Source organism: Pezoporus flaviventris, unplaced genomic scaffold (genome assembly GCF_033815535.1).
Source record: "Pezoporus flaviventris isolate CSIRO_AGI_PZ_B2104156 unplaced genomic scaffold, CSIRO_AGI_Pfla_v1 ptg000066l, whole genome shotgun sequence".
NCBI classification, from domain to species: Eukaryota; Metazoa; Chordata; class Aves; order Psittaciformes; family Psittacidae; genus Pezoporus; species Pezoporus flaviventris.
The window spans coordinates 20,790,602-20,804,755 of NW_026892614.1; the positions used below are offsets into that span (position 1 = coordinate 20,790,602).

The 14,154-nt window shown below is 39.4% G+C and overlaps 2 protein-coding genes across 5 annotated transcripts in view; both read left to right on the plus strand.

Moving 5' to 3' along the window:
• The window catches only part of RAB32 (RAB32, member RAS oncogene family), a 55,532-nt gene extending 52,206 nt beyond the window's left edge, over nucleotides 1-3,326 (plus strand). For both annotated transcript variants that reach the window (XM_061471483.1, XM_061471482.1), the window contains exon 3: nucleotides 70-3,326. In XM_061471483.1, coding sequence (XP_061327467.1) covers nucleotides 70-219 — 150 coding nt within the window. In that variant the 3' untranslated portion in view covers nucleotides 220-3,326. The remainder of the gene's footprint in view (nucleotides 1-69) is intronic.
• A 6,882-nt stretch (nucleotides 3,327-10,208) lies between these two features.
• ADGB (androglobin) overlaps nucleotides 10,209-14,154 on the plus strand; it is a 114,090-nt gene continuing 110,144 nt past the window's right edge. For all 3 annotated transcript variants that reach the window (XM_061471485.1, XM_061471484.1, XM_061471486.1), the window contains exon 1: nucleotides 10,209-10,386. In XM_061471485.1, the coding sequence (XP_061327469.1) occupies nucleotides 10,310-10,386 (77 nt within the window). In that variant the 5' untranslated portion in view covers nucleotides 10,209-10,309. The remainder of the gene's footprint in view (nucleotides 10,387-14,154) is intronic.

Genomic DNA, 14,154 nt, shown 5'->3' on the forward strand with positions numbered 1-14,154 from the left:
TGGCCAGCTTCTAATAGAAATGTGTCACTATTTCAAAAAAAATCACTTGTTTGCTTTCAACATTTTTAGGACAACATCAACATAGATGAAGCTGCTCGATTCTTGGTGGAAAACATCCTTACCAACTACAAAACCTTTCCTAATGAAGAGAATGATGTGGGGAAACCAAAACTGGACCTAGACCCATTGAAAGCAGAGAGTAAATCACAGTGCTGCTAATGATACCACTGTTCAGGAAATGTGATGGGACAAGCAGCAAGACTCTTCCTTAAATCACACTGCTGCTATGGTGCTGCATTGTGACAATTCATATGGGCTGTCTGGTATTATCTAAATAGGTGATTCTTGTGGGTGTTTACATATTCTTGTTTTGCATGAAACTGTATCTTGGGAGTTATCACTCCACTTGCTTGAGTGGCTAAATTTAAATCTTACTGATGTCTTCTTACCTGAGAAAATAAGGTAGTGTTTACACTCCTAAAAAGGAACAAAGACAACATTCTGTGTCTAGTTTCCTTCTAGGATGTATGCTACATTCCAAATAGGACTCACTTGTCATGGTTTTAGCCAAACAGGTATTTGCACCTTTAAAGTAAACTTTTCCTTTCTCACCAGTAATATCCCACTTTAGCCTTCTTACTTACACATACGTCCCTATTTATTATCCCCCTCCATGAGAATCTGTCTCATTGCTAGTTCTCCTGGATTGAGACATCCCAGAAATATTGAAGGGGCCAATGACAGATGGGAGGTATGTTAGTGTGTTCACTAGGACTGAGTGAAGTAGATGGCTTTTACCACCGAGTAAGAACATGATCTGTAACTGATGGTATTTAACAAGGGAAAGGCATGGTTATAGAGATACTAACAAAAATACATGTCTGGCAATTTAAGGCAGAATATTTTCACCTAATACTTTACATATGAAACATTAATGGATACAGTTGAATTTTTGGCACATAGTTATGGTAATCTCACCTATATGCACATCCAGAAATAAACATCCAGTAACTTTTCATGCATTAACACTGGAAGCTTTACCAAGAGTGCAAAAAGCATCTTACTGTTCTGTGATAATGAACTTGCTGCTTTTTCCTTTGTCTTTGTAGTTCTGAATACAATGAGAAAAGAGAGAGGTCTTGAAGGAAATAGCTTAACTGGTTCTTGCTAGCCTATCAAACCCTTTCCCCCACGCCACAAGCTCTATCTTTTTCAATTTTAGAACAGTGCTGCACTCTTCTGACTAGTTGGAGCTGGTGAACTGGTTTACCAGTTTGTAACTCGGTATACTGAGATGCTTCTGTTTCCTTGTTATAACTAATGTATTTTTAGCAGCAAATGAAGATCAAAAGGATTAGAGAGATTTCACAGTTCTTAAATACATTCTGGAATTCAGGCTCTACTTGGTTGAAAGGCTTTGGAACTCCCCTTTATTTTGAGGGTTTCTACTGTCCTGGTACCTCATTGATACTGACTTCAGAAGTCTTATCTTGCTTGGTCTGATGATGCTGATGTTTTCTTAAACATCAGCATGACGTATGTGCCAGATTGGGTATACTTTAATCTGTGCTGAGATTTCTTAGACTGTCACCTTTTTTTTTTTTCCTAAAGAGTAATGTAGTTTTTAAGAGAAAAATAAATATATTTGGGCATCTTAGGGATGTCATTGTTTGCTTTTGAAAACATGAATCTTCAGCCTATACACAAATGCTTTCATTCACATTTGGAAACAACTTTGTCTTCTAGTAGTTTGTATGCAAAAGGCTTATCTTAAAATGCCAAGCCTTACTGTAGTAAAAGCTGAAACTGGGTTTAATTAGCTTAGGATCATCAGATAATTCAGATGAGCTTTAATAGATAGCTAGTCTGCCTTTGTGCTACAGAGTGTTTTTGCTCCCGCTCCTTGGAGGGGGCGTTAGTGTTTGAGACTGGGATGGATCAGGAAATCTGATACAACCAGAAAAGTGCATACTATAAGACAAGACTGGTACTTTAGCCTGAGGAAGGGGATGGGAGCATCTACCTGGTAGAAGAGACCAAGACTGTAGTTTATGGAAAAGTGCTTAAGTCAGACTAGTCATGAAGCCCTTGCCTAATTAACTGAAAAACTTTGATTTGCAAAGATATGTGGAAGTTTAGACGGATCCAATGTAACTTCAGGCTAGTAAGTGAGCAAAAAGTGTCAAATATCATTTGTTTTACATGTACAGGATATACATATAAAGTGATAGTTCATCTCAATCAGATGAACAGAGGCCTCATGCTGTTTTATTTCATTATCTCTTGCAGTCTGAAATACGCCAATCTTAAATGAGCAAGTACCTGACTTCCTAGTCCCTATGTTTAAAGGACATTTTTGAGATGGAAAAATTTGAGTAAAAATGTGAATTGGTGCTTCAAGGAAGTGTTTTCCATGGCACGTTTCTATCAACTGATTTCATAAAGACTGAAGATGGCATATAGTCTTCCTGGATTGTAGTTGTGCAGTACATCTGTGCAGCTAATGCAGTCAGCCTCTATTAATTTTAAAAGCTTAATGAGGCATTACAATTGCTGAGAAAACTAGAAAGGAGTTAGAGCAATTAGTGGTCTTTCAGTATGGGATTTTCTAGTTGTATCTTAACTGCAGTAGTAGGAAAAATAAGCTATTAAAAGCTTCAGTTTTGTTTGTTTAAAATTTGTGTCAGACCTGTTGAGTTGCAATAGTGTTCAGTCTCCTTAAACTGAACAAATCCTTATTCATCTGTAGTGGCTAATAGCTGGGGAATAGTTTGACTCATTCTTACAGACGCAGGGCCTGAGTAACCATTTGATATATGGAGATATGAGGAAGTAGTTGTAAAAGAAATATGTGCTGTATAACTATGATATTGAACGGTGAAACATTTTGCTCTTAAAAACCGTTGCTCCCTTATCTTTCTATTCTTAACATCTTGCTAGTGACCTTGGTTCCACAACAGAGAACTGGCCCCTTTTCTCCCATTACAGATCATCTTATTTGGTAAAGACACACAGTTCTAAGTGTGTGTATGCCTTTGTCCTTCACATTATGAATTGCTAAAGAATTTAAGAAGTGGGGGCAGCAGTATACTTTGAGGAGTATAAAAAATATATTAACAAAATGCCAGTGAGATAAATAATTCAGAATTGAAATACTTCATTCACTTGGCAGTGTGTGAAAGGTTACTTCAGTTTTGTTCTACAGCACAATAATATTGTAAATAAGGAACATAATATATTCAGCTCTAACTATGTAATGAAGATTATTTGAAAGAAATTGTGCCTGTATTTTTCATGACCATCATAAAGCTTTGTTTGTGAGCTCATTTGTCTGTTTCAATTTGTGTTTAAACAGGAAAAAAATACTACAGTAATGTTTCTGGTGAAAATTCCTAGCTTAGACTTCCTATGTTGCTTACATTCTCGTGATAAATTCTGCTAGATGGTTATTTTATCATTTCAGTTAGTGTACATACAAAATGCTTCCTGCCCCAAGTACCTTAAAAACTTCCTTTGTTTAGGTAGAGATGGTGTTTCAGGTAGCTTTGGCTTGGGAAGTGTGAAAGTAGAGGGCCAGCATCTCAATATTGGTTCCTTCATCCTTCTGCAAAGATAATATCACTGGGTAAATCATAATTTGGTTTGAACTCTAAATGAAATTAAACTATACGAGATTCCTGGCCTTATAACTTGAAATTAAAATATGCAGGATTCATGGCCTTATTGCCCTTAAATTATAACTGGGACTAAAAGGTAGCTGCTACCTGTCATATGGCCTTTTAATGTTAAGGGATTCTTATCTTCTATGAGTTCTAGAAAATTAAATAAAGTGCTGCCCCCCCCCCCTTCATTTTGGAATTTTTAACTTATTATAATGACCCTGCTGAAAGCTCGAGTTATAGTTATCAGTCTTGTTGGAAAGCTCACAGCTCCTTAAAGGTTAAAGATAGCATGGGAATTCTGCCAACTCCATTTCTGAACTCCTCTGCTCTTTACTTGTATGTATCAAAAGTAATATTTAGTATCCATCTAGAATAATAGCCTTTCAGCCTCTCACATTCAGATGGGTTTGGGTTTTAACTTATTTTTGATATAAATTATGAATTTATATGAACATTGAAATGTTCAACATTGAAACTGTTGTATTGTGCACAAAGATTACTTCCAGGTTTTTTTGCTGGACAGCATCTGGCTCATTGAAGTGCTGATCCTTCTATGCATATATGTACAGTCTGTACTGGGCTTGCACGACAAGGTTTTGATTGCAGGGGGCTACAGGGATGGCTTCTGTGAGAAGCTGTTAGAATCTTCCTCTGTGTCTGACAGAGCCAACGCCAGCCAGCTCCAAGACAGACCCACCACTGGCCAAGGCCGAGCCCATCAGCAATGGTGGTAACACCTCTGGGACAACATCTTTAAAAAGGGAAAAAAGTTACTGCAGAACAGCAATTTCAGTGGGAGAGAGGAGTGAGAATATGAGAGAGCAACGACTTTGCAGACACCAAGGTCAGTGAAGGAGGGGATGAGGTGTTCCAGGTGCTAGGGAAGAGATTCCACTGCAGCCTATGGAGGTCCATGGTGGAGCAGATACTGACCTGCAGCCTGTGATGGACCTCATGCTGGAGCAGGGGGATGCCCAAAGGAGACTATGACCCTGTAGGAAGCTCTTGCTGGAGCAGGTTTGCTGGCAGAACTTGAGACCCCATGGGGGATCCCTGCTAGAGCCATCTGTTCCTGAAAGATCGCACCCATGGCAGGGACCCATGCTGGAGCAGTTTGTGAAGATCTGCAGCTCATAGGAAGGACTCGCATTGGAGAAATCTGTGGAGGATTGTGTCCCATTTGAGGGACCGCAAGCTGGAGAAGGGGAAGAGTGTGAAGAGTCCTCCTGCTGAGAAGGAAGGAGTATCAGAAACAACATGATGAACTGATTTTAACCCCTGTTCCCTGTCCCCCTGCACCCTGAGGGGGAGGAGGTAGAGAAAATTGGGAGTAAAGTTGAAGGTGGAAAGAAGGGGAGGGGTGGGGGAAGGGGTTTTTAAGGTTTGGTTTTATTTCTCATTACCCTACTCTGACTGGAAATAAATTAATTTTGCAAAGTTGCATCTGTTGCCTGTGATGGTGATTGGTCAGTGATCTTTCCTTGTCCTTATCTCGACCCATAAGCCTTTTGTTGTATTTTCTCTCCCCTGTCCAGCTGAGGAGGGCAGGGAGAGAGCGGCTTTAGTGGGTACCTGTCATCCAGCTAGGGTAAACCCACCATACAGGCAAACTATTTTGCTTGAAACTTAAACAATTGCTGGTTTTGACTGGGCTTCATCTTAAGGTACCCAAAATCACTGCCTTCCAATACTTAGTAGTTTAAGGAACAAGGGCTTTCAGTCAGATTGTCCATTGGGATGCTATTTGTTTTTGCTGGATTATTGCTATAAACACAATTAGATAAGACTTATTATAGCTCAAATGGGTATGACAGCACTTGTGTCGTACATACGATGGCACATGTCTCAATGACTTCTGCAATTTCTGTGTTTCAGAAGTTAGAAAATGTAAACTGAGTTGCCTTTTTTATTATTATTATTATTATTATTTAGCAAAGATTCATTTTACTTGATAGACTGGAAAAATACATTTGAAGATGTCTTACAGGTATGCCCATTTTTGATATTGTTCCTGACTTGCAGAATGTTAATCACATATTACAAAATATTTATCTAGCAACTGCTAGATATTTTGCATTTTTTAAATTGTATAATTTTTTGCTTTTAGCCTATATGCACAACTGCAAATTCACTTAAAGTGTACCAAAGTTACTGTTAAAAAGGATTTGCTATGATCTGCAGCACGCCTTAACTTATAAGACAACTTTTTAAATCTCCTGGGGGGGGAGGAGAAAAAGTTACATCCTTAAATTGTAAATGAAAAAGTACTAGAGTAAAATGTAAAATGGTGCAGTAAGAGATTTAATAAGCTCTACAGTTCAGTAGTTACCACTGCATTAAGACTGTGTATTCTCTTTTTAAAAACAAATATCCTTCCATCCCTCAGGCTACAATCATCACATCATTTAACCAAAGATTTCAAAGATTTTGGATGGGTTTGGTTTTTTTTTTTTTGAGGGTAATACTGCTTCTGCTGTCAGTATCCCCATTTTTATAAGTTCTAGTAGTTAGAGTACCACAGTTGCCCTTAACTCCAAACTTCAGATAGGGATTTTGAACGGTATCAAAACCAGGGAGTCTTGCATTTTGACATAGGAAGATATTCTTGCTGTAAGTCATCAAATGTAAATTTACAAAAGAAAGGTAATGGTGCTGGCCAGTTCTCTTTATTTTCCCCTGCTGCCTGCTCTGGCTGCCTACATTGTTTTCCCCCAGTATTTAAGTGAAGAGGTGATCAAGATTGCGGTGGTCCTGAGTTTGTGAAAACCCTGGCTAAAAGTTAGGTGTGTGCATTGAGGGGTCCCACAGAGTTCAATGGTACTTCTGTATTTAAATTGGGCTTGGGCAGGTGCTGACTATTTTACCAAATATTTAAGGGTTGTCTTCACCCCAGAAAGAGACTCTGTAATGGCAGTGTGATCAAAAGCTACTCCAGCAATGGAAATGGTAATTTAGCTGGGCATTTTCAGGATCCTTTCTAGCACCATGTCAAATTCAGAGGAAGCTGGAGTGCCAGAAAAAATATGCCCCTGGTAAGATCAGATGAGACACAGAACCATAAGACTTTTTTGAAATAGCAGTGGGCAGGAGGTCCTGTGCTTAGAAGTCTGTTATGTAGTTGGTTGCAATTTTCTACTTGTACCTTGTCTTACTCCCATCAGTTTACCCAAGGTACTTGTAAATTCCATTCCCCCACTTCACTTATTAACCTCAGGCTAACTTAAGAATTAACAGAATAGAACTGTTTCTGGATAGTTTCAGCCTGTCTGAGGATGGTTTTGCTGAAGTTCAGTTCCCTGTCCTATGCCACCTCAGCAGCTGGCTGTTCTTAACTGTGTGTGCAGGCTGCTCCTCCAAAGCTCTATCACAAACTGAAGGGTTTCCTTTTTCTCAGGCTTTGCCAGTCTCCTCACAAGCTCCATTTTTCTTTACTGTCTGCTGTTCCTGAAATACCCACCCACCATTTTCCTCCCTCATTCACAATTTCCCACAGACCTGTACCTTCCTTATCTCACTCCCACCTATTCTTTCACTTAGTAAATAAACAGAAGAGTAGTGGAAGTAAGAGCAGAAGAAAATCCATTCTACTTTCATCTCCTCTTTAACTTTGCTGTAGCCTCATGCTTGAAGATATAGTATTTGTTCTTACAGAAGTTTCTATGTTTAACTTTCACCCCTTTTTTTTCATGGAAAATTTGCAGATGCACAGAATGGGTAAGCTTGGAAGGGGCCTTGAGAGTAGTCCTGCATGTAGTCCTCATGTAGTCCTACAGCCCTGATCAGAGCTTGAGCAAGTTACTCATGCCCATGTTGTTTGAGGAAGACTCTACGGTCTCTTAGGAAACCTGTTGCAGTGTTGGACCTCACTGTAGTAAAGGAAATATAAAATCCTATTTTTAAGAGGAATTTCCTGTATTTCAATGTTCACGTTGTCTCTAATACTACCACTGAGCACTTCTCAGAAGAATCTGAGTATCCTTAGCCTCCCTGTCAGGTATTTCTGCACATGAAGATTTGCACCTCTACCACACTCCAGGCCTTCTCTTAAGGCAAAATCTTTCTCCTGTCTTGTTCCAGAATCCTTGTACCCTCTGTAAAATCAGAGTTAAGTCTGAGCTCCATGACTCCTGAGAGGGGCTTTTGTAGTGTTTTGGTTCATAGGATTCTCTCCTCTCTCCAACTAGTATTTATAGCTATAAAAAAGTGCAAAATATTTGGGATTGAACAGCCTTACAGGACAAGACTGTTTTCCTGTAAGTGACTTGTGTGAGCTATAGCAGTTAATGATGTGGTGATTTAAGAGTGAAAAAAAAAAAATACAGTGTTTTGAATGGTGTCTTAGAAGAACAGTGACTAGAATACCACCTATCCATCATTCACCAGTACCTGTTATCTCAGTATTTGCTTAGCTACATCTCAATGGGTTCCTAACATAGACCATTTTTGTTTTATTGTCTTTTGTATTTATTTCACATTTACCAACTGTGAGGCTGCCTCTGCCCTAGCAACTTTTCCCTTCAGGGGGTGTCTGTCAGATGTATTTCATGGCTTGCGACATGAGGCCAGTCAAGCAGCTGATCTGACCAAACAGATTCTTTGCCAGTTAGGGGACTAGCTTTTTTAAAACTTCTTTTTCCAAACAAGTTGCAGTTGTCATTGCTGTAACGTTATGGAATTCTAAATTGAGTCGTTGGATAAATAAAAAGTTGTAACTTGATGGATGCAAACCTTGAGAGTCTTTTTTTTTTTCATTCACAAAGCACCTAGATAACGTGTTTATTGCCATTACACTTTGCAAGCAAACTTACTGTAGATTTTTATGGTAAAAAGGTGCATTCTGAATTTCATATATAGTAGCTGTCGTTTAACAGAGCAAAGAATGAAAGACTTCTTAGCTTACATATATTCTGTTCTGATTTCTCTCTGCTTTTTCACCTTCACCACACAAAATGTTTACAGATAGATGCACTCAAATTTCAGTTACTTTTCTTTCACGTAATTGTATTACAAGAATTATATTTGCTGGGATGCTACAGACCTCACTGGTCATCTGCAGTGGGATCAGGAAGCCTCTCACACCTATATTTATGGATACTTCTCCACAGTAGTTTCTACATTCAGTGAGTATAGAAAAGGAAAAGGGATTCAGAGGAATAGACAGGAATCACAGATTATCTGAGGTGATTTTATTTGTGTTCTGGTCACAAACTCAGACCTGTAAGCTCCAGCCTCAGTCTGAAAGTTTCCATCGGCATCCAGCAAGGTGTGGAGGTTGATAGCCCTGCTCTGGTACTGAAGCAGTAGCGAGCAGCTTGAACTCACCTCTGTCTCTGCTGTTATTCACGTGCATGTTCTGATCAATAATTGGTTGAAGAGAGATCAGCTGCTCAGTTTAGAAATAAAAAAATAAAGCTGAAATTGTTACTTGGTTCTCACGTGAAAAGTGTCCTAAGGTACCTTATTTAAAATGGATGCTGTTGAACATAATCCTGAAAGAAATACAAAGATGTGGAGGAGTTTTCCACTTTGAAATTTAGAAGTATATAGCTGGCTTTCTGTCATCTTGATATAAATCAAGATCTGACATTTGTCTAAAATAAGCCTCTAGATGTAGCACATCCGCATATATTTCCTTGTTTCTTTTGACCTTCTCATGCCCTCTGCAATTTGACAAATTTTCATTGATTTTTATATTTCAAAGAGATTTAGCTTGAATAAGGATGAGTGAAGAAATATGTTCTGCTTTATTATGGATTTTTCATCATGCACTATAGATTTGGAAATCGCAAATAAGTTGTTAGAAACAAGAGTTGTGGGCCATAACATGATCTCTAGACTGTATCTGAAAAAGTCTGCTTAGCTTAATTGAAGGCAACTAGCCGCTCAATTAAAAAGTACCTGATTAATATTAGTTTTACCAGACCTTGGTGGAACTCTCTTCACTTTGATACTTGTAGGCTTCATACCAGTAATTCATTAGTTGCATCATTTTGAGGAGAAAAAAAAAAAAAAAAATACTTGCACATTCCAGCTTTAAAAACCTCTCCGGGCTCCAGGACCAATTCTTTTTTTTTTGGCTTCCTTCTCATGTGGTTGATACGTACTGGTGTAACAAGGGAGGGGGGAAACTGCTACCATTTTAAATTGGTACTTTTGCTCTTGTTCAGTAGAAACTTAGTCATGTGATTAGACTATTTGTAAATAATGAGTTATGTCTTAAGCTTTTTTTCAGAGTATTGGCCAAGGCCAGGTCGAACAGGGCTTTGAGCAACCTGGTCTAGTGGAAGGTGTCCCTGCCCATGGTGGGGGGCTGGAACTGGATGAGCTTTAAGGTCCCTTCCAACCCAAACCATTTGATGATTGTCTATGGGAAGCTCCCTGAAGCCCATGCATGAGCTCAGGAAGCAGTGTGTCACCACCCTCAACGCTAAGCCTATTTCCCCAAACGACTTTACACCAGGTTGTTGGTCCCTTCAACGTGAAGAGGGCGGCGAGCCGCCCCGCGGCCGCCCCTCCCGCGGTTTTCCCGTGCCCCTGAGGGCCCAGCCCTTCCTGCCACCGCCCCGCGGTTCACGACCGGCTGGGGCCACCACCTCCGGCAGACTCTGTCGCCTGGCAACACGGCGGACGCGGCGGAACACGCGGTCATGGCCTCCAAGGGGAGCAAGAAGAAGGAGTTGGGCAGCCGCTCCAGCTCCATAGCGCTGGGCGTCTTCGCCAAAGAGTAGGAGTCCCAGGGGGAAAGGAGAAAGGGTGCGGGAGACACGGCAGGGTGCCGCGCGGCCCCCGCGGCTTCCCAGCGCCTTCCTCAGGCCTGGACCGCCGTTGAGGTCTGCGGCCGGCAGGGCTGGGCGGCTCGCTGCGGCTTGGTGCCCCCTTCTGCCGTCCTGAACCGCGGCCGTGTCGCCGCCGGTGCAGGCTGGATACCGGTGCTTGCAGACAGTGCACCCTGGGAAAGTTTACTTGCATAAGTGGGTGTTTGATTAAAAGCTGTTTCAGTGGATGGTGTGGGGCTTGGCTGCTCTTGGGTGTTGGCATATTCTGTTTGTTTGTTTGAACGCAAGGCTGTGTGGAAGTTGTGTTTCCTTCCTCTTGTGGTACTTTTTGCATGGGGTTGAATGGGTTGGGTGGGTGGGGCCTTCTAGTAGTACGAGGTGTCTCTGCCCGTGGCAGGGGAGTTGGAACTAGGTGAGCTTTAAAGTCCCTGCCAACCCAAACCATTTTTACACGATTCTCACACGCCTGCCTGGTGGCATCATCCCACCAGTGTGATACACTGTGTGTCCAGCACCTGGCCCAGTGGGTCCCAATGTCCCTTGGGCCTGGGTGCAGCAATAGGAGCGAGGACATGATGGCACATTGGATACACAGGTGGGTCACTAGCTTTGTGGTGCGGGTGTTTTGATATGTGAGGGGCAGCATGTTGTGTGAAATGTTTGACTTAATGGTCAGGAGCAGGCAGAAGTTGAGTGTTCGCTGAAATGGCTGTTTGGGCTTAAAAGAACCCGAAAAGTGTGATTTGGGACAGTTAATTTGGGGAATACACACCTTCAGTTTTTATCAGAGGAACTATGCTAGCAGAATTTTTTTGGGGAAAATGGTTAATAACTCTGTTAGCACATCGGTTTCATTTGCAGAAGGGAAATATAGCCTTAAGTGTTTGCTTTATGTTGTAATTAATGTGAGGAAATTAAGTATTAAGATAATCATTCTTCCTATTAATTCCTTAAATATTTTAGTGTAAGTAGCATCTATTGAGGTATTTTAAAATGATTCACTGTTTGCTAGGTATACCATGTGAATTTGTGTATTTCTGTGAATGTGTGAACTTCCTGCAGAGATAAATAAATAAATAGAAAACATTGACTTTATTTCACTGTTGCTAGTTGTTTCGCTTTTGACCTGGGAGTTCTGTTTCTGTGTTTTGTTTCCCCCCTTCTCCTCACTGCATCCATTTGCTTACTGACTTATTTTGTTTGTTTCTTTTGGCTACAGCCGTGCAGCTGCTCATATTGACTGCTTCAAGGAGTTTATATATATATTTATTCTGTCAATATCTGAACTGTCACTTTTGGTTTTTAGCACTGTGAGAGAGAAGTATTTTCTTATTTCCCAGTGTATATGAAACTGAATGGGCTGTCATCCAAAAGACTTTGGCCAGTATTTAAGGTTTTGTCCCCTAAGTGGCATTCTTACATTGTGAGATTTGCAAGCTGTTTCATTAAATTTAGATGTCTCTTTTTTGGAGAGTCTGCTTTTCTAGTAAAATTGTTAATTCTTTCCTGTATCATGCATAATAACTTGTAAAAGAATCATTCTTATGACAGGAGGTTTTGTATTAGAATATCTAGAGCAGTGCCTGTCTTTTTCTGTAGTACATTATTACTTTAGGCTTTATTAAGTAAGACCATGATGGAGAAATCAGATTAGCAAATTGTTTTCCCAGTGTCAACTGAGATTAGAATATTTAATTAGAAACTATTTGAATGGTATTAAGGTTTATTGAAAGGCCTCTCAAATACAAACTAGGAGATACACTCACATTGTATTTGAAATCTCATGTTGGACCTAAAGGACAGGAGACATGATTTGTCTCTCATTCTGCGGTTATTAACTAATTGTATTGGAACTAATGATTAGCATATGTCAATGTTAATTCAGTGTTTGCTACAATTGAAGCGCAGGAATGTTTACTCCACTAAAGCTATTTTACAGAAAGTATAGTAGTTTGAAAATGTTGTAAGGGTGATTTAGTGACCTATGGTACTAAGCTATGGGAGAAACTGTTACAATAATCTGTAATGCAAAACTTCCATAACCCAGAATATATAGCTTGTATTATTTTTTTTTCATTAAGCCTATAACTTCTGTTTAAACTGTATCATGTCTTTTGGGTTTATCTGCTGTGCCACTGTGATATAGAGTGCCTTTGTTATAAACAGGATATTTCAGTGTATGTGCTAAACACATTTCCATATGACATCTTACTGTCCTGAAAGTTACTTAGGCATATGAAGAGATGACGTGATCCTTTTTTAAAAAATTAAAAATAAATAAATTAAAATGGATAATCTCATTTGACAGAACATCTTTTAGTATACACACTTACTTCTGTTTGTATCAATTAATACTTATATTAATATATCTATTACCAGAAATGCTGGTAATGTAAAAGGGGAAATGAGAAAATCTGTGACATGAAAAATCTAAACTTTTAGCAACTCTGATACTAATTTTCCAATTAACCTATCCCTGCTCACTTTTTATCATTCTGAAATATTGTTAAGGCCGTTTGGATGGATGGATGGATGAATGGATGGATGGAAAAATGTTGGTGTAAGACCAATGCATCTCTTTCCAAGTTCAGCAGCTGATCTGATAAACCTTCTCATTTAAAATGTCAGGGAAAATGTTGCTTTAGCATGTGTTGAGCTGTAGATAATCAATTTAAATCAAAGAAAGCTAGTAACAGCTTATTCTAAACTTACCTGTAAATTTTGTCTTAAATTGAAAATTTTACAGAAGAACTAGCCCCATTTTCTCATGAAACAGAGAATGATGCTGTACTATGTAATCCTGTGACTCAGTCCTCATTTTGGTTGGTCATTCCTGTGCTGAACAGATTGCTCTATGTTTCCACAGGTACTGATTTTCTTGAAATAGTAGGCAAGTATTGGTAGTCATCATAAGTGTTTTATCAAAGGCAGCTTACCAAGTTGTCTTTTTTTAGTGGGTTGTGGAGATTGGGAGTGAATCGTACACAAATACTGTAAGACTGGAGTTGTGTTCGTTGGAGATATGACAGTTACTTACTAGATATTTCCTTGACGTCTGTTTATGTTCATTGTTACCAAGCTTGTTCAGTGCGTTTGTGACTGTCAACTTCCACTGTACAAATTTTGTGTAAGTCTGTGAGAACTTAGGTAATATTACTATCCCTGTATCTGAAAGAGGAATGGGATGTTCGCAGGCTGCCTGGCAAAATGTCTTGAAATTTTAGTGTTCTGTGGTAATTGCAAGCTAGGTTTTCCCTGAAGATCTCTGCTTTATTTTTGAACACAATTTGCAGTTGCAGGGATAACAATGTCGAAAGTATTTTAGCTTTTGTCTAATATTGTCTTTTTGATACTAAATACTACTCACTTTCTTTTATGTTTCTCAATTGAAATACTGAATAGAAATATTGGTAGTATAAAAAAGAAGAACAGCTAATAGTTTTTAGAAATAATTTGTAAAAAAATCACCCTGAGAGCTGTCAGTGTTTACCACAAAGAATTTCAGTGTTGTAATTTCAACTGTTGTGGATAATGTTAATGCAGAACTCCTCTGGGAGTAATGTGTACAAACACATCTGGACAATATATTTCGATAACCTTGAAATTACTTTGCTTGATTTCCAGTGAGATGAGGCTTCTCTTTTCCCCCATAAATGCTTACAACAGTCAGCAGAGTACATCTGCACTGTAGAAAATAAACAGCAATTATTGGTGGA